This window comes from Mastigoproctus giganteus, chromosome 10 (genome assembly GCF_048544385.1).
Source record: "Mastigoproctus giganteus isolate SK-2022 chromosome 10, ASM4854438v1, whole genome shotgun sequence".
In the NCBI taxonomy this organism is placed as follows: Eukaryota; Metazoa; Arthropoda; class Arachnida; order Uropygi; family Thelyphonidae; genus Mastigoproctus; species Mastigoproctus giganteus.
Window position 1 is genome coordinate 24,270,144 of NC_143584.1, and position 21,783 is coordinate 24,291,926.

The following is a 21,783-nucleotide window of genomic DNA, read 5'->3' on the forward strand; positions in this document are numbered from 1 at the left end:
AACAAGATATGGAAAATGTAATGCACTAAAGAAATCTGAATTTCTTTTGAATATGGCCACTGTGTGGGAAAAGGTTGAACACCACTGCAGTAAAGGTGGACCAGAACCCATTGGGAATACCCCTTAAACTGCTCACTCTCCACCAGCGCAGCTTCTCCGTATGTGGGACAGGTGGTCGGATAGGTTTTACCAGGTACCACTAAGTTGTAGAATGGTAATCCCTTTAGTTAATTCGTTCGGCAGCACTAATTGCCTAAATTGCCTGAAGGCTGGAAATGCAAACAGTCCATACCGAGTTAATTCTCTCCCAATCCGTTCGCTATATAAAAATTTTCTTCGCTCAGTGGAAACTATTTAAATGTAACTTCAAGGGAAATTAAAAATAATTTGCTATAAAAGGACTTCGTTAAACAGCTGAGTAATTTAGAATTATAAAAATGGTTATACAGTTTTATATAGTAAATATCTTAACAATCGACAGTAAAAAATGCAAATTTAGTTAAATAATTTTAAGCTTATTTGAATAGTAGGTAAACACGTGAAAAAAATTTACGGAATATTACAAATTTCAGGGTGCCTTGCATCCAAATGTCACACATCACTGTTAATAAAGGTGACGGTACACCGTACCATTGCGTACCATCCCAAAAAGCACTGCTGCTGCCTATAGTTGAACACTATAAGCAGTTGTTCCCCGAGATTTTATAATTTGACATTTCTGGCTCTTGTTTCACATATGAGGGAGAACAAACCTTCCTCATTCATTTTACTCCACACTCAACCGCATAGTGCCTTATAAATTTCAATTTGATTTCCCTTTAGATGTCTAGTTGTCAAACTTTGGAGTCCACACCTAAGCCATTCTGTATATGTGCATCAATTTGCATTTATCACTAATCAAGTTGCCCTTCTTTGAACCCTCTACAGAAGTTCTGTGTCATTTGTTTTAGGTACTGTCTCCAGACCGCAACTGAAATATTGTATTGAAATACAATATTTCAGTTGCGGACTAACCACCATCTTGTATAGAGGGATAATGACATCCTTTTTCCTATTGCAAAGGTCTGATAAGTCATGGACAGGACACCACATGCTTTCTGTGTTGCCTGTTTGCATGGAAAATTTAATGTCAGATTGAATGAACACACAAGTATTTTTCATCTGAACCACTTTTAGCTCCTCTACCCCTAACATATAAGTGATTCCTGAACTAATAATATGTCTAATTCTTCTATAAATTTATTGAATCTACCCACTTTCACAGCACCAGATGGTAGTTTGTTCAACAATTCAGTAACTTGTTGAAAGTAAATTTTAGCATGTTTATCCTGCAGGCATCCTTTTTCAATTTAAGTTTGTCCCTTTGTGTGTGTGTGTGTTGTGTGAGAAAGAGTAAGAGTAAGAATACTATCATTAAGTTTACTCAATCCATTTGAAGCCTTAAACATTTCAAGCAGGTCTTCTCACAAGTGCTATAGTTTCTAAGCACTGCATTTTGCAGGACTTGAAGTTCTTTTGTAGTAAAAGTTCACAGCACCTATTCCAAGAGATCTGTATCTGTCTTAAAATGAGATTTCCAGACCTGTATTCAGTACTCAAGATGCAGCTTAATGATTTCCTCATACAATGGGGTAATCACTTCCTTTAGAAGTACATATTAAACTTTAGTTTACATTTTTCAGAAGATATATGCAACCAATTCTTTTTGAAGCAACATGGCCTGGCCTGAATTGCTAGTCGTCCTTCCCCTTTAAACCATCAGCAAACTTTGATAGCTTGGATACCCTTGTCAGTATCATTTATAAAAATTAGAAATAGGAGGGGTTCCCAACACTGAATCCTGAGGGGGGCTTTCAATTGTTACATTAGTCCACCCTGATGACTGACCAGTTATGACAGCCTTTTGTCTTTTAGCTAGCTTGTAACCAAGCACAGGATCTCACTGGTAATTTCAACTTCCACTTCATATAATAGCCTTTCATGAGGGACAAGGGGATAGCAGAGACATGGTGTCACACAGATATAAAGAATGCAGAACTGGAATTTGGGGAGTACAATGTGTACAGAAAAGATAGACAGGATAGGAAGGGAGGAGGTGTTATGCTGTTAATTAAGAAAAACATACAATCAAAAGAAGTGCATCCAGTTGATATAGATGAACGGTGCACTGTTGAATCAGTTTGGTGTGACATAAGCACTGCGAAAGCAAAAAATAAGAGTAGGAGTGTGTTATAGGCCTAATGACTCAAATGAGTACAATGAACAATTGTACAGAGAAATAGAGTGGGCTAGTAAATCAGAATGTTTTATAATGGGGGATTTTAACTTCCCAGATATAGACTGGAACTTATGGGTTGGTCATTTGCACACTACTAAGACTTTTGTCGATTTATTGGATTGTTTTCTGCAGTAGCATGTTCGAGAGGCAACCAGAGAGGGTAATACTCTTGATCTGGTTATCAGCAGTGATCATTCGTGTATTAAGAATTTGCAGATAAAGGAACCATTAGGTGGCAGTGATCACAGTGTACTGATGTGGATTTACTTAAAGATATAATTACCATCAGGGGTAAAGGAAGGGGATTTTGCTTCCGTAAAGGTAACTACATTGGTCTTGGACAGTTTTTAAATTCTGTACAGTGGGACCAAATGATGTCATTACCAACAGCAAATTCTGAGTGGGAAGCATTCAAGGAATTAATAGTGGAAACTACTAAACGTTTCATACCTATTAAGAAATATTGTTCAAAGTTTAGGCCTAAATGGTTGTCAAATGAACTAATGAGACTCGTGGCAGAGAAGAAAAATGCATGGGATGCATATAAATTATCAGGCGACACAGAAGCCTGTGATATATATATAAGCTAGTCTGTAATCAAGTCACAAAGGTTGATGATCCTGCTCAGATAGCAAACAAACTGAATGAGTAATTTGCATCTATATTCACACATGAGGAGTTATTAAGGTTTGAAAATGCCACAAGGTTATGAAATTGTAACAGGGTGCTTAATGATTTTGTAATAACTGAGAACAAAGTGGAGGAGAAATTGTTGAAGTTAAACATAAGAAAGGCACCTGGGGTGGATGGGATCTATCGTTATATTAAAGGAGGCGGCAAAGGAAGTAAGTAAACCCTTAGCCATAATTATGAGAGCATCCTTGGACTCAGTGAAGGTCCCCACGGACTGGAGATGTGCAAATGTTTCCCAATTCACAGAAGGGGGGGGATCAAAGGGTGACACGAGTAATTACAAACCAGTTAGTTTAACTTCTGTTCCAGGTAAAATAATGGAGTCACTGGTTAATGATGCATTGCAGGATCATCTAGACAAGACTGCAGCAATAATTCAGACACATCATGGGTTTGTTAAGGGAAAGTTTTGTCTGACAAATTTGATAGGATATTATGATGTGGTTACAAAGGAACTGGATGCAAAAAATAATTTTGATAACATATACTTGGATTTCAGGAAAGCTTTTGACACTGTTGTGCATGGAAGACTACTGTACAAATTGGAGCAGAATGGTATTAAGGGTAATTTGCTACAATGGATAAAAGGATGGTTGAGTGGGAGAAGACAGAGGGTGGTAATCAGTGGGTGATGCTCTTCGTGGACTAATGTTATTAGTGGAGTCCCACAGGGTTCAGTGTTGGATCCACTGTTGTTTTGTATATTTATCAATGATATTGATGAAGGTATATCAGGCTTAGTATCGAAGTTTGCAGATTATACAAAGGTTGGCAGGGTTGTTAATGACAGTAATGGCAGTCTGTTACTGCAACAGGATCTAGAAAATTTGGGCAGATGGGCAACTGAAGTTTAACATTGAAAAATGCAAAGTACTGCATATGGGTAGAAGTAACCCCAGAGAAACGTACCAACTGTGTGGTACTACACTTAAGGTGGTAGAAAATGAAAAAGATCTGGGAGTAATTGTGCAGTCAGATATGAAGTTTTCTGAACAGTGCAGACAGGCTGCCACGGCAAGTCATGGGGTGTTGTCAGTGATATACAGGAATTTTGCTATCAGGGAAAAGGAGGTGATTGTCCCTCTGTATAAGGCAATGGTCAGGCCACGCCTTGAGTATTGCGTGCCGATCTGAAGGCCTCATTTTAGGAAGGATGTAGATTTGCTTGAGCGTGTACAAAGAAGGCAACAAGATTGGTGAGGGGAATGAAGGGATCCTCTTACCAGGAGAGGCTTAAGTTCTGCAAATTGCAGCAGCTGGAGACCAGGCACCTGCAAGGTGATCTGGTTGAGGTGTATAAGGCCTTGAATGGGTTGAGCACGCTGAATTCCGATGGAATTCTTCCACTTTTTCAGATTACTAACCTAAGGGGGCATAAATTGAAATTGAGGAAGGACAGATGTAGAATAGATGTGCGGAAATTTGCCTTTAGACAGCTGGTGGTTAATTGCTGGAACAAAATTTCATCTGTTGTTGTGAAAGTTGATAGGTTAAATAAATTTAAGGAGGAACTGGACAAATATTTAGAGGGGATTGTTTTGTAATTTTTTTTTTTTTGGCTGATCCTGCATAAGCTCATACACTTGCTTTCTTGCATCACATGCCACTACTACTACTACTACAATATCAAAAGCTTTACAGAAGTCTAAATATACAGTACACTTTCAGAATAACCGCACTTTGGGGATTCTTTATCTCGAAAGTTTTATTTTTAATGAATTTAATGTAGAAATAATGAGGCTAAATAAGAAATAGAGATTAAGAATGCAATTTTATCAACTGCACATAAAAAAACATAAACATGTTGATGATCCAGTATTATATTCTACCATTAATGCACTCATGCTTACACCCCGTTCTATTTTCTTTATTATATCAAGTTTAGTCTGCATGGGTAGCACAGTGGTATCGTCACCATCCTCCCCAGACTGGTTGGAAAAGGTCTGGGCTCAAATCCTGTCGATGTTGCGAGGAACTTTTATGGGCTTTTTTCACTCCATGGCTGAGTTAGTTGGTTTCAGGCATAGATAGCAAGGTTTTTCCCCAGAAATTGGGAATTTTTGTCCAGCAAAGCAGGCAAATCGACCAGAGAACACACACAATTTACAGACACAGTACACATGGGTATATGAATTAAATTTCTGGGTGACCCTAATGTAATAGTTTGGATTATTGTTATTATTATTATTATTATTGCCATGTGGTGCAAGGTAGGCCGAGGCTTATGCTGCACCAGCCAAAAAAAAAAAAAAAAAATTTTCTGAATTACCCCGAGAGAGAGAGAGAGTCAGAAGTGGAAGGGAATCACCAAGAAAGAGAAGAATGATGATATCCAGCTCAGGGCCCTGGGTGTGCCAATCCCATACTCACCAGATGTGAGCCCTTTATATCAAGTTTGTCAATAAGCTTTAATGTTATTCTTCTTTTCTTCTCTGTATGAGGTTAATTAACTTTAGGAGCCATAGTGAGGGGTTTTTAATTTAAAATAAAATAAATGTAAAACAAGGGTATAATCTGTGATATCAGTACAGAATTCACTTCAAAATGGCGAACATAAACAAATACAGTAATCAGTTGTTGACTTGCTGTTTTCTTTTTTTGGCACTGCAAACCATCTGCACTGTATGTAAACAATTTTAAAACAATTTTTTTTTTGTTATGGAGGGTTGTTTTAAAATTAAATTTTTACACTGAAGAAGATCAGAGAATATAAACACTACCAAATATTGTCTGCATGAAAATGTTTTCTTTAACCAAGACTATGCAATGAAAACAGTTGGGAAATCTAAGATGCACAAATGTTAACGTGTAATTCTTCTCGAGTGTAATTCTAGAAGTTTCTGATCTTGTTTTTCCTTAGATAGTATTTGTTCAAGACAGATGGATGGCCAAAGAGCTTATGAGCATCGTACTCCTGATGTAACTGAGTGGCTAGCACATAATTATGGTAATTCACATGTCTGAGTTAACCGCAGTTCAAATTCATGTGATCACAAAATGTGATTATAATAATATTTTAAAATTTTATCAATTATGTGTTGTAAAATATTCTGGTCTTTGTGCCAAGTATAACGTGAACAGTTATCAGTAGTGATAAATGATGCAAGAAAGCAAGCTTATACAGCATCAGCCAAAAAAAAAACTTCCCACATTATCTGTCCATTCCCTCCAATAGTTTGTTTCGTTCTTCCTTGAATTTATTCGAACTACCTACTTCCACAATAACAGACGGAAGTTTGTTCCAAACAGTCAACTGCTTGCTGGCTGAAGCAAACTTTCACCCATCTGTTCTGCAAACATCTTTCCTAAATTTGAATTTATTCCCTTTGTGTGTTGTCTAAGCAAGAGGAACAAGAGGAAGAATGCCATCAGCATTGAGCTTGCCCAATCCATTCAAAATTATTATTTGTGTAAAGAATGCTTATACTTGTCATAATGTTTAGTATCTCTTGATTATTATAAGTATAGAGTTGATTAGAGAGTTTGATATACTAAAGAAGATGTGAAAAGACATGTAGAGAGCTAAGAATAACAATAAAAAGTTCTTCACAGAACACTACAGGAAGGGACCAAGCCATATTTGTCTGCTGAAAGATTTCTTGGGTAATATCATTTATGACCCTAAACAGATAGCAATAAACTAAATAAAATTTTCATTCATATATGAATTATGTTTTTGCACTTAATAGTTCTGCTGGTCCAGATAATAGCATTTGGGAATTAACAGTTGTCTGATTAATGAAAATGGATTGGAACAGAAGTTTAACTGTGAAGTTTTTGAATGGGCTATCAACTTTCTAACAACCATATTAGATCATGCCTTGGGGCATCCATGTAGTGGTGGTGGACCTGGTGACATCACTAGATTTGCTACCATGGACCAAACTTGTTTAGACCAGTTAGACAGTTGTCTAGAGCCCATTATTTAGTAGTGGTGCCTGTGACAACTCTCAGTCTGTTCTGTTACATCTGCATTTGCCACAGCATTAGCATTAGTAGAGGCATTTGATGCAAGAAAGCAAGCTTATGCAGCATCAGCCAAAAAAAAAAAAAAAAAGTAAAATAAATAAATAAAAAATAACCACTTCCACTTCACCCCTCTGTTCGTTCGAAATACCTGTCCAGCTGAGCCTTAAACTTATTTAGGCTATCAACTTCCACGACAAGGGATGGAAGTCTGCTCCACCTACCAACCACCCGCTTTTAAAATTAATATTTCTAGCATTGTTTTTTGAAAAGTACAGGTTCTCACTGGGGCATATACAGATGTTTTATCTAGGAGCCCATGTGTAGATATTTTTGTCTAGGCCCAGAAATTTATAAGATCACCCCCTAGGTGGAATAGCAATTTCATCATTGTACTACAGTGAAATTATCATGTGTAAATTTGAATTAGACACCAGGAGCTAAAGATAATTATCTGATTATATTAATAGTATTAAGAGGCATAGAAAGACAAATCAACAAACCTTTATCTATTATGATAGCATCACCAGGCTCGGGAAGTTTTCAAAGATCATAGGTGTATTTCTCCAATTTACAAGCGTAATCCTAAAGATGAAATAGGCAATAAAAAAAAAAAAAAAGTGCTTAAAATTACTGTTTCTAGCATTGTTATTTAAAAATTCTCCTCCAGATTTTCACTGTATGAGAGAGATTAAGTTATGTTAACTAGATAGTTCATAAACTAGAATGGCCTCCATAGCCGAGTGGTTAGGAGTGGGAGTGCAGTAGCACTTGCTCTTTGAGTACACCAGGGTTCAAGCCCCTGATTGCTAAATATGGCCAATTTTCCAACCCACACTGGATCGGCAGATTATGGTCCATTTCCCTCAACATGAATCGTTGAGAAGGCTTCCATCCTGAAGTTGATTGATAATGGCTGCAGTTTACCCTTTTTTTTTAAAAAGTAATTTCTGAGCATGAAACTCTTGTGTTGCAACTCATTTTAATTTATATCGAAAGCATACTTTACAGATTAGCTCTATTGTATTTAGTGTACTTGTAAAAAAAATTTTTAGTGTTATGTTAGTTTTTTTCTCTCTTAATAGGTAGTTTATATTTTACAAGATAGGAAGTGACAATTTTCTTCCAGATTTACTGTAAGGAGATTGAGTTAATTAGATCATTAATCATTGTATAATATATTTTTTGACAAATTAGCATTAGCATTAGCATTAGTAGAGGCATATGATGCAAGAAAGCAAGCTTATTCAGCATCAGCCAAAGAAAAAAAAAAAAAAACAACCACTACTCCCATTTCACCCCTCAATTCGTTCGAAATACCTGTCCAGCTGAGCCTTAAATTTGTTTAGGCTATCAACTTCAACAACAAGCGATGGAAGTCTATTCCACAAACCAACTGCCCGCTGGCTAAAGGCGAATTTCCGCACATCTATCCGACATCCGTCCTTCCTCAATTTGAATTTATGCCCTCTCAGGTGATTATTCTGAGCAAGAGGAAGAATTCCATCGGCATTGAGCATGCTCAAGCCATTCAAAGCCTTGTACACCTCTATCAGATCACCTCGGCGATGCCTAGTCTCCAGGCTCTGTAATTTGCAAAACTTAAGCCTTTCTTCGTAAGAGCAACCCTTTGTTCCATTCACTAATCTTGTTGCCCTTCTCTGTACTCGTTCCAGCAGCTCTACATCCTTCTTGAAATGAGGCCTCCAGACCTGTATACAGTACTCAAGGTGTGGCCTGACCAATGCCTTATACAAGGGAATAATCACATCCCTGTCCCTGCTAGAAAAATTCCTGTATATCATTGACAAGACACCATGAGCTACTCTTGCAGCTCGTCTGCACTGCTCAGAGAACTTCATATCTGCCTGCACAATTACCCCCAGGTCCTTTTCATTCTCTACCACTGTCAGCGTAGTACCACAGAGTTGATACGTTGATCTGGGGTTACTGTTTCCCATATGTAGTACTTTACATTTGTCAATGTTAAACTTCATTTGCCACCTCTCAGCCCATCTGCTCAACCTTTCCAGATCCTGTTGCAGCAGCATAGTATCAGTAGTGTCCTTAACAACCCTGCCAACCTTTGTATCGTCTGCAAACTTGGACATTAAGCCTGATACACCATCATCAATATCATTTATAAATACAGAAAACAACAATGGACCCAACACTGAACCCTGAGGAACTCCACTAATAACATTAGTCCACGTTGAGCAGTGTCCATTGATTACCACTCTCTGTCTTCTGCCACTCAACCATCCCTTTATCCATAGCAGCAATTTGCCTCGAATGCCACACTTCTCCAATTTGTGCAGCAGTCTTCCATGCGCAACAGTATCAAAAGCCTTTCTAAGATCCAAATATATAATATCAAAGTTATTCCCTGCATCCAGTTCTTTTGTGACTACATCATAGTATCCAATCAAATTGGTCAGACAAGACCTGCCCTTAACAAACCCATGCTGTGTCTGAGCTATAACTGAATTCTTGTCCAGATGATCCTGCAGTGCTTCTTTAACCAGTGCCTCCATTAATTTTCCTGGAACCGAAGTTAAACTAACAGGTCTATAATTACTTGTGTCAGCCTTTGATCCTCCTTTGTGAATTGGGGTTACATTTGCACATCTCCAGTCCATGGGTACCTCCCCTGAGTCCAAAGAAGCTCTCATAATTATGGCTAGGGGTTTGCTTACTTCCTTTGCTGCCTCCTTTAATATAACTGGATAGATCCCATCCACCCCGGGTGCCTTTTTTATGTTTATCCTCAACAATTTCTCCTCCACTTTCCTCTCAGTTATTAGAAAATCATCTAGCTCACTGCCAATGTTTACTTCACCTACGACATTCCCCTTCCTGAATAACTCCTCATGTGTGAATGTAGATGCAAAATACTCGTTTAGATTGTTAGCCACCTGAGCTGGATCCTCAACTGTTGAACCATCAACATCCAGTGGACCAATCTGATTCATCCCTTTCCTTCTTGAGTTTAAATAGGTAAAGAACTCTTTTCTGTTTTTCTTTGCATCCTTTGCCAAGGATTTCTCATAATCTGCCTTTGCCTGCCTAATCTCCTTTGTGACTTGGTTACAGACCAACTTATATCTATCATAAGCTTCCACGTCACCCATTAATTTGTATGTATCCCATGCATTTTTCTTCTCTGCCATATGTCTCATTAGTTCATCTGACAACCATTTAGGCCTGAACCTTGAACAATATTTCTTGGTTGGTATGTAAAGCCTGGTAGCTTCCAAGATTAGTTCCTTGAATGCTTCCCATTTTGAATTTGCTGTTGGTAACATCATCAGTTGGTCCCACTGTATAGAATTTAAATACTGTCTCAGACCAGCATAGTCTCCTTTACGAAAGCAAAAACCCTTCCCTTTACCTCTGATGGTAGTTACCTCCTTGAGTAAATCCCACTTCAGCACACTGTGATCACTGCCACCCAGTGGTTCAATTATCTGCAGATTCCTAATGCATGAAGAATCACTACTGATAATCTGATCAAGAGTATTACTCCCTCTAGTTGCCTCCCGAACATGCTGGTGTAGAAAACAATCATCCAATAAATCCACAAAAGCCTTGCTAGTGTGTGAGTGACCAACCCACAAATTCCAGTCAATATCTGGGAAATTAAAATCCCCCATTATAAGACTCTCTGATTTACTGGCCCACTCTATTTCCCTGTACAGTATCTTATTATACTCATCAGAGTCATTAGGCCTATAGCACATTCCTACTCTCAATTTTGATTTACCTATGCTTATGTCACACCAAACTGACTCAACACTGCACTGTCCAGCGATGTCAACTGGCTTCACTTCCTTGGATTTTATGTGTTTTTTAACTAATAGCATAACCCCTCCTCCCTTCCTATCCTGTCTATCCTTTCTGTAGACGTTGTACTCCCCAAATTCCATTTCTGCATTCCTTATATCTGTGTGACACCACGTCTCTGATATCCCAACAATATCTGCCTTTGATGTTTTGAGCAATACCTCAAATTCATCAAATTTATTTACCAAACTCCTAGCATTGGTGTACACGCAAGTATACATGCACCTGTTTCTATTCTTAGCTACCCTAACACAACCCATGTGTTTACTTGTACCGCAATGACTTCCAGCAGTCTCTGAAATATCCTGCATCTTGTTTTTCAGGCTTCTGCTCATTCCAATAGAAGCAGTGCAAGAATCTCTTTCACCTCTGCCCGTGGCTACTGTTAATCCATTAGTCTTTGTCTCCCCCCAAGCTAGCAGTTTTCCGACCCACCTAACACTGCCTCGATAGCATCAGCAAATATTCTTGCACCCTTTCTATTTAAGTGTATCCCATCCCTGTAGAAGCAATCTCTCCTGTTAACAAGTACAGTCCAGGCTGAAAAAAATTCTACCCCTTCAGCCTTGCACAATCTTTCCAGGGCCGAATTGATCGACAAGGCTCTCATCATATACTCCCTCCTATCGTGTCTGGGCAGAATTGCAGACACTTTCAAATTCAACCCTACATCACGGCTTTTTTTCAACGGTGACCTGTACTTGTTAAGTAATTCCGCTGGTCTCCTACTCTTAATACACTGATTACTTCTATCATTTGGGTTACTTATCATTTGGTTCAGAAATAACATTGTGAAAAGAAGCTCAATTTACAAATACATAGTATTATGTATTTCACTTTTATTTATTTTTTTGCTCTTTTTTTATATATATATATATATTATTTTAGTTATTATTTTTTGAATGTATCTTTTAGGCCTAAGTATGGTGTTTTCCCATGCATCTACTAGAAAAAATATTTTTCTACAGTAATATGTGCATTTTATGGGAATGATTCAAATATGTGATAAACCTCTCTTAAGATGCAGCAAGTAGATATAGAAACTTCTTACACGCCCTCTTCAAACCAGGAAGATATTAAAAAATTAATTCAGGTAGTCATTACTTTTAGTGATTTTGTACAAAAATAAAGAATTAATAATAAAGTGCTATAAAAACATGTAGATGTCATTATATTGAACTGTTTGCAGTTGTGTAATCATTTTGACCCTCACTTTTTTTTAGCTCTTGCATCAATAAAACCATACTATAACTCACACCACCTTAAAAAAAAAAAAAAAAAAGTCCTCCCTAGTTTTTTCCAATTTAAAATTCAAGAATGCTGTTTAGGGTCAAGATGACTCCTACATGCATATAAGTTTTTCCATAAGTACCATTGGACTAAGAAAAACATTCAGTAATTTGATATTTCTATAATGTATAAAAATTTAATTGATTAGAGAGCAAAATTGTGAGAATTTATTTTGTGATCACAAATTACCTAAATACCATAAATCTTCCCATAATTTTTGTGATAGGAGAAAATTTACCACTTGTTTAATAATTAATGGAATTGCACAAAATTGCTCCAGTAACTTATGGTATTGGAGAAGATAGTGAATTCCTTTGTCAAAATTATGAAAAGAAAATAAAAAGAAAGGATGATAGTAAAGAGCTCTTTTCAGAGCCAAAAAGGTAGCTCTTGTCAGCGACAGCACCGACACTTTCTGCTTCCCAAGTTAATCATAAATTATTGTTTTTTAATTTTTTGGAAAGTGGTGATGTAATATGAAAAAGAAACAAGAACATTTTAACGTATTAAATATTATTTGAAAAAGAAAGAATTTAGAAAAAATTATTTTTGCCATAAAGACATTGACCTGGGCCTTGTTATACACTATCAGTAGCTTTGATGTGGGATGCATTAAAGCAGTGTTTCTCAATCTTTTTACTCTCGTGGCACATTTTCCAAAGAAGAAAAATTTCGCGGCACACCTATGTAGTCATAGAAGAAGAAATTTCTAAATTTTGCGGCACACTAATGTGACGCGGCACACCCTTTGAGAAACACTGCATTAAAGTATCAAAAGAATGAGATAACAAATGGCACATGATAATTGTGGTAAAGCGAGATATAAAGAGGATACTAGAGAATATAGTGGGATGCTGGTCAGCGATGAAGATACTGATGGGACTAGTGACAGTAGTGAGAAGATGCGGGACTACTGACAAGATCAGGTTCTGCTTCCTTACGTGGATTATTATTATCATTAGCCATGCTGTTCAAGGAAGCCTGAAGCTTTTGCTGCACCAGTCAAAAAAAAAAAAAAAAAAATTCTGAGTTACCCTGAGAGAGAGAGAGAGAGAGAGAGAGAGAGAGAGAACAAGAGTCAGAAGTAGAAGGGAATCACCAAGGCAGAGAAGAATGATGATATCCAGCTCAGGACCCTGGGTGTGCCAAGCTGATACTCACCAGATGTGAGCCCCTGGGGTTATGTACTTGTGTATTCAGCTCTGTGATTGGCCCATTTTCAGTATCATTCTGGGGTTAAATGAAGTGAAGTGAAATTTCTAGGAGATAAGTTCAAGACAGTGGAGAGTGAGGAATAAATATTCATTTACTTACTAAGCCGTTAGTTGCTAATTCTCTTAGTCTAGTTGAAACTTATTTAAAAAGTGTAAAAATTATACTAGTAATTGGATCACTTTACAACACATATGATAGGTTCAAATATGGAAGACCATTTTAGGTAGGTAATAATAATAATGAAAAATGCAAAAACCTTAAGAAAATCCTTTTCTTGGGTTTCTGACTTAAAAGCCATTTTAAAAGACAATTTAATAGCCATTTTCATGTTACTTAGAACTAATATACAATGCACAAATAAGAGGCCTTGGTGATGGCAACTCTTGGCATTAATCCCTTTCTTTTCTATCTGCAGAAGAAAGAAAGGGTTTTAATACCAAGAGTTGCTCCAGAAAGAGGGAGAGATTGTCCTAAGTTAGACCATCAGAATCAGTAGAATTCTCACATCTCAGGTAGGTTAAACTGACTAGTTGTATAGAAATTGGGAGGACAAACTAACTTGATTCTACTAAAATCTGTTAGAATCACAGGTTAAAAATTATCCTTAAGTGTAAAGATTACGGGAGAAAATTAAAATATAGAAACAGAGGAAAGAATGGTTCAGCTCTAGTTCTACCATCCTTTCTTTCAATGTCATATATAACTGGCTGAATTTAGTTTTTTATAAACTAAAGAAAATTTTCTGAAGGTAGAAATTGAAATATGACAAGTTATGGAAACTTGTCATAACTTGGTAGCACTGTAAAGGCAGTCTTGGACATATACAGAGTGGTTCAAAAAGAAGTAAGCAGTTTCAGACACTCACGAAATAACAACCATGTGTGGCAGTAAATTCTCAAATACCAAACTACAGATAGCATTAGCAAGGGCACATGATGCAAGAAAGCAAGCTTATATTGCATCAGCCAAAAAAAAAAAAACCCACAGAGACCCTTCTCATTTCACCCATCCACTCACTCCAATTGTTTGTCTAGTTCTGCCTTGAATCTGTTTAAGCTATCAACTTCTATGACAGATGGAACTTTGTTCCAGCAATCACCCACCCGCTGGCTAAAGGCAAACTTCTGCACATCAATCATGTATTTAAATTTAGACAGTATTTAAATTCTATGCAGTAGGACTAACTGATGATGTTACCACCAGCAAACTCAAAATGGGAAGCATTCAAAGAAATTATCTTGGAAGCTACTAGGCTTTACATACCAACTAAGAAATATTGTTCAAGGTTCAGGCCTAAATGGATGTCAGATGAACTAATGAGACATATTTGGCAGAGAAGAAAAATGCATGGGATACATATAAATTAACATGTGACACAGAAGCCTATGATAGATATAAGTTGATCTGTAACCAAGTTACAAAGGAGGTTAGGCAGGCGAAGGCAGATTACGAGAAATCTTTGGCAAGGGATGCAAAGAAAATCAGCAAGGAGTTCTTTACTTATGTAAATTCTAGAAGGAAGGGGATGAATCAGATTGGTCCACTTGATATTGATGGTTCAACTGTTCATGATCCTGCTCAGGTAGCTAACAAACTAAATCAATATTTTGCATCTACATTCACACATGAGGAGTTATTCAGGAAGGGAAATGCCATATATGGAGTAAACACTGGCAGTGAGCTAGATGATCTTGTAATAATTGAGAGTAAAATGGAGGAGAAATTGTTGAAGATAAATACAAGAAAGGCACCTGGGGTGGATGGGATCTATCCAGTTATATTAAAGGAGGCAGCAAAGGAAGTAAGCAATCCATTAGCCATAATTATGAGAGCTTCCTTGGACTCAGGGGAGGTACCCACAGACTGGAGATGTGCAAATGTAACCCCAATTCACAAAGGAGGATCAAAGGCCGACACAAGTAATTATAGACCTGTGAGTTTAACTTCTGTTCCAGGAAAATTAATGGAAGCACTGGTTAAAGAAGCACTGCAGGATCATCTTGACAAGAATTCAGTTACAGCTCAGACACAGCATGATTTTGTTAAGGGAAGGTCTTGCCTGACCAATTTGATTGGATACTATGATATAGTCACAAAAGAATTGGATGCAGGGAATAACTTTGATATTATATATTTGGATCTTAGAAAGGCTTTTGATACTGTTGCACATGGAAGACTGCTGCACAAATTGGAGCAGTGTGGCATTGGTGGCAAATTATTGCTATGGATAAAGGGATGGTTGAGTGGCAGAAGACAGAGAGTGGTAATTAATGGACACTGCTCTTCGTGGACTAATGTTATTAGTGGAGTCCCTCAGGGTTCAGTGTTGGGTCCATTGTTATTTTATGTATTTATAAATAATATTGATGATGGTATATCAAGCTTAATGTCGAAGTTTGCAGACGATACAAAGGTTGGTAGGGTTGTTAAGGACGATACTGATGCTATGCTGCTGCAACAGGATGTGGAAAGGTTGAGCAGATGGGCTGAGAGGTGGCAAATGAAGTTTAACATTGACAAATGTAAAGTACTACATATGGGAAACAGCAATCCCAGAGCTTCCATTAATCCCAACTTTAACCAGTGCTTCCATTAATCCCAATTAATGGAAGCACTGGTTAAAGAAGCACTGCAGGATCATCTTGACTAGAATTCAGTTACAGCTCAGACACAGCATGATTTTGTTAAGGGAAGGTCTTGCCTGACCAATTTGATTGGATACTATGATATAGTCACAAAAGAATTGGATGCAGGGAATAACATTGATATTATATATTTGGATCTTAGAAAGGCTTTTGATACTGTTGCACATGGAAGACTGCTGCACAAATTGGAGCAGTGTGGCATTGGTGGCAAATTATTGCTATGGATAAAGGGATGGTTGAGTGGCAGAAGACAGAGAGTGGTAATTAATGGACACTGCTCATCGTGGACTAATGTTATTAGTGGAGTCCCTCAGGGTTCAGTGTTGGGTCCATTGTTATTTTATGTATTTATAAATAATATTGATGATGGTATATCAAGCTTAATGTCCAAGTTTGCAGACGATACAAAGGTTGGTAGGGTTGTTAAGGACGATACTGATGCTATGCTGCTGCAACAGGATGTGGAAAGGTTGAGCAGATGGGCTGAGAGGTGGCAAATGAAGTTTAACATTGACAAATGTAAAGTATTACATATGGGAAACAGCAATCCCAGAGCAACGTATCAACTCTGTGGTACTACACTGACAGTGGTAGAGAATGAAAAGGACCTGGGGGTAATTGTGCAGGCAGATATAAAGTTCTCTGAGCAGTGCAGACAGGCGGCAAGAGTAGCTCATGGTGTCTTATCAATAATATACAGGAATTTTTCTAGCAGGGATAGGGAGGTGATTATTCCCTTGTATAAGGCAATGGTCAGGCCACACCTTGAGTACTGTATACAGGTTTGGAGGCCTCATTTCAAGAAGGATGTAGAGCTGCTGGAACGAGTACAGAGAAGGGCAACAAGGTTAGTGAACGGAATGAAGGGTTGCTCTTACGAAGAAAGGCTTAAGTTTTGCAAATTACAGTGTCTGGAGACTAGTCACCGACGAGGTGATCTGATAGAGGTGTACAAAGCCTTGAATAGTTTGAGCATGCTCAATGCTGATGGAATACTGCCTCTTGCTCAGAATTATCACCTGAGAGGGCATAAATTCAAATTGAGGAAGGACGGATGTAGGATGGATGTGCGGAGGTTTGCCTTTAGCCGGCGGGTAGTTGGTTGGTGGAACAGACTTCCATCCGTTGTTGTGGAAGTTGATAGCCTAAATAAATTTAAGACTCAGCTGGGCAGGTATTTCGAACGAACGGAGGGGTGAAGTGAAAGGGTTTTTTTTTTTTTTTTTTGGCTGATGCTGCATAAGCTTGCTTTCTTGCATCATATGCCTCTACTAATGCTAATGCATCCTACAACTGTCTCTCCTCAATTTGAATTTATGCCCCCTCAGGCGATTATTCTGAGCAAGAGGAAGAATCTCATCAGCATTGAGCCTGCTCAAACCATTAAAGGTTTATACACCTCAATCAGATCACCTCGCAAGTGCCTTGTCTCCAGACACTGTAATTTGCAAAGCTTAAGCCTTTCTTCATAAGAGCAATCCTTTGTTCCATTCATTAATCTTGTTGCCCTTCTCTGTACTCGTTCCAACAGCTCTACATCCTTCTTAAAATGAGGCCTCCAGACCCATATACAGTACTCAAGGTGTGGCCATCCCATTGCCTTATACAAGGGGATAATCACCTTATCCCTGCTAGAAAAATTCTTGTATATCATTGACAAGACACCATGAGCTACTCTTGCAGACCATCCACACTGCTCAGAAAACTTCATATCTGCCCGCAAAAAATTACCCCCAGGTCCTTTTCACTCTCTACCACTGTCAGTAGTACCACACAGTTGATATGTTATTCTGGGGTTACTGCTTCCCATATGCAGTACTTCACATTTTTCAATGTTAAACTTCAGTTGCCACCTATCAGCCCATCTGCTCAACTTTTCTAGATCCTGTTGCAGCAGCGTACTGTCGTTAACAACCCTGCTGACCTTTGTGTCGTGTGCATACGTGGAGATTAAGCCTGATTATACCCTCATCAATATCATTGATGAATACAGAAAACAACAATGGACCCAACACTGAACCCTGGGGGACTCGACTAATAACATTAGTCCACGAAGAGCAGTGTCCATTGATTACCACTCTCTGTCTTCTGCCACTCAACCATCCCTTTATACATAGTAGTAATTTGTCTCCAATGCCACACTGCTCCAATTTGTGCAGCAGTCTTCCATGTGCAACAGTATCAAAAGCCTTTCTAAGATCCAAATATATGATATCAAAATTATTCTTTGCATCCAGTTCCTTTGTGACTACATCATAGTATCCAATCAAATTGGTCAGACAAGACTTCCCCTTGACAATCCCATGCTGTGTCTGAGCTGTAACTGAAGTCTTTGTTTAGATGATTCTGGAATGCTTCTTTAACCAGTGCCTCCATTAATTTCACTAGAACAGAAGTTAAACTAAAAGGTCTGTAATTACCTGTCTCTCTCCTTGATCCTCCTTTGTGGATTGGGATAACATTTGCACATCTCCAGTCCATGGGTACCTCCCCTGAGTCCAAGGAAGCTCTCATAATTATGGCTAATGGATTGTTTACTTCCTTTGCTGCCTCCTTTAATATAACTGGATAGATCCCATCCACCCCAGGTGCCTTTCTTGTATTTATCTTCAACAATTTCTCCTCCATTTTACTCTCAATTATTACAAGATCATCTAGCTCACTGCCAGTGTTTACTCCATATATGGCATTTCCCTTCCTGAATAACTCCTCATGTGTGAATGTAGATGCAAAATATTGATTTAGTTTGTTAGCTACCTGAGCAGGATCATGAACAGTTGAACCATCAATATCAAGTGGACCAATCTGATTCATCCCCTTCCTTCTAGAATTTACATAAGTAAAGAACTCCTTGCTGTTTTTCTTTGCATCCTTTGCCAAAGATTTCTTGTAACCTGCCTTCGCCTGCCTAACCTCCTTTGTAACTTGGTTACAGATCAACTTATATCTATCATAGGCTTCTGTGTCACATGTTAATTTATATGTATCCCATGCATTTTTCTTCTCTGCCAAATATGTCTCATTAGTTCATCTGACATCCATTTAGGCCTGAACCTTGAACAATATTTCTTAGTTGGTACGAAAAGCCTAGTAGCTTCCAAGATTAATTCTTTGAATGCTTCCCATTTTGAATTTGCTGTTGGTTCCACCGTATAGAATTTAAATACTGTCTCCGACCACTATAGTCACCTTTGCAAAACCAAAAACCCTTCCCTTTACCACTGATGGTAGTTACCTTTGAGGAAAGACAGATGTAGAATAGAAGTGCAGAAATTTGCCTTTAGCCAGTAGGTGTTTAATTGCTGAAACAAACTTCCATCTGTCATTGTGGAAGTTGATAGGTTAAATAAATTTAAGGAGGAACTGGACAATCATTTAGAGGAAATTGTTTTGTAAATTTTTTTTTTTTGGCTGATGCTGCATAAGCTTATACACTTGCTTTCTTGCATCTCATGCCAGTACTACCTCTTTGAGTAAATCCCACTTCAGCACACTGATCACTGCCACCTAGTGGTTCCTTTATCTGCAGTTTCTTAATGCATGAAGAATCACTACTGATAATCAGATCAAGAGTATTACTCCCTCTAGTTGCCTCTCGAACATGCTGCTGTAGAAAACAATCATCCAATAAATCCACAAAAGCCTTGCTAGTGTGTGAGTGACCAACCCACAAATTCGTCAATCTCTGGGAAATTAAAATCCTCATTATAAGACACTGATTTACTGGCTCACTCTATTTCTCTGCACAATTGCTCATTATACTCATCAGATTCATTATTCCTATAACATGTACCTACTCTCATTTTTCCTTTCCCAGTGCTTATGTTACACCAAACAGACTCAACATTGTGTTGTCCACCAACATCAGTTGGATGCATTTCCTTAGATTTTGTTTCTCTTGTCTATCAGCATAACCCATCCTCCCTTCCTGTCCTGTCTATCCTTTCTATACACATTGTACTCCCCAAATTCCAATTCTGCACTGCACTGGTTATGTCTGTGTGACACCAAGTCTCTGATATCCCAACAGTATCTGCCTTTGATGTCTTGACTAGCACTTCAAACTCATCAAATTTATTAACTATACTCCTAGCATTAGTGTGCATGCAAGTATACATGCACCTGTTTTTACTCTTAGTTACCCTAACACAGCCCATGTATTTATTTGTTCCACCATGATTCCCAGCCGTCCTGGAAATCCCCATTGCCTTGCTTTCCAGGCTGCTGCTCAATTGCATTTCAATAGAATGGACAGTGCAAGCAGTGCAAGAATCATTATCACCTCTTCCAGCAGCTACTCTTAATCTATTAGTCCATGTATCCCCCAAGCTTGCAGTTTTCTGACCCACCTAACTCTGTCTCAATAGCATCAGCAAATATTCTTGCACCCTTTCTATTTAAGAGTATCCCATCCCTGTAGAAGCAGTCTCTCCCGTTAACAAGCACAGACCAGGCTGAGAAAAATTCTACCCCTTGAGCCTTTCACAATCTCTATAGGGCCGAATTGATAAATTCTGAATTTTTTAAAATTCTCCACAGAAAATATAATTTGAATCACATCTCATCTGCAGGGGAACATATTAAAATGGCTTCTCGGCACAAAAATATATTTTCCAATTTGCAAAGACAAATTCACAGACCAGCATGGACTGTGATTCATATACACTACAAAAAAGGACCCACCACAAATGTAAGTCAATTTACAATCGATGTAAGTAGTTTTAAAGTGAAGACTACAAGGGACAGAGTCTGGGTCTCCTCCATGACACTGATTCAACAGTGCAAAGTGTATGAGTGGTCTTTCAGCGAAGCTCACAAAAGTCCAGTAGCAGATGTGAGTTGAATATGCTTCAAAAAACATTCTGGCATTCACCAAAAGCATTTACTTTTTAAGTGTATGGGTTTCAGTTAGTGTATGTATTAAAACTGAGTTGCATATACAAGCAGATGTATGGTAATTTTCTTGTAATTTATTGTAAGATTTATTAGTAAATTAATAAGAGGAGTTTACCTCAATATAGTACGTAGAACACTTCCCTATGATACCCTCCAGAAATTAAAATGGAAAAAACGAAAAAATCAACAACTTACCGGTACATTAAAGTAAAATATAAATAATCAATCAATTAATTTACTAATATTATTATCAACGTAGAACATATTGAGTATTACAGCTCTGATTCATACTATGTAAGATTTATTGTAATTTTCCCAAGAAAATGGAAGAGGATGCATGACTTGTTCTCAATGGTGAAGCCACTGTTCACCTGAATTGGAAAATCATCTCTTTCCACCACAACATTTGAGTGTGGGTCACTGAAAATCTTCACAAGGCCATCAGGCATAAATGGAACTCTTCAAAACTAATTGTGTGTTTTCTTTCATTTCACATAAGAAAATTTATTCTTTCTTTTCATGAAAAGATGAGCAATGGGAACATTTACATGAATATGCTGAATAATTGGCTTATGCCTCAACTTCATGAAAATTTTACTGATTTAAACTTTTACCATGATAGCATGCTTCCTCACTTTCCTGTGAACACACAAGAATATATTATAACATATCACAAGAATACACTATAACACACAACTTCAGCAGTGGATGAGACAAGGTATTAAAGAAAGATGATGATAATGAATATGACAGTGTGTGGTGCTCCTGGCTTCTCAGGTCTCCAGAATTAACACCATATGAATTTCTTTTTCCAGAGCTTGCGCTTGCATGTCAGTCAACACAGTGGTGACTCCTAATGCAGAATGTGCTGGTGCTACTAGAGGTAGCTGATGTCAGTGACTCAATTGTCAGAGAATTGAGAAATTGTGCAAAAAGGATAGGTGATAATAGGACCTG

At 37.9% G+C, this 21,783-nt stretch overlaps 1 protein-coding gene across 3 annotated transcripts in view; it reads left to right on the forward strand.

Annotated features, from left to right (window-relative positions):
* Positions 1–21,783, forward strand: part of LOC150078876 (uncharacterized) — a 203,973-nt gene that overhangs the window by 9,411 nt on the left and 172,779 nt on the right. For all 3 annotated transcript variants that reach the window (XM_090382404.1, XM_090382406.1, XM_090382405.1), the window contains exon 2: positions 11,696–11,873. In XM_090382404.1, the coding sequence (XP_090238530.1) occupies positions 11,802–11,873 (72 nt within the window). In that variant the 5' untranslated portion in view covers positions 11,696–11,801. The remainder of the gene's footprint in view (positions 1–11,695; positions 11,874–21,783) is intronic.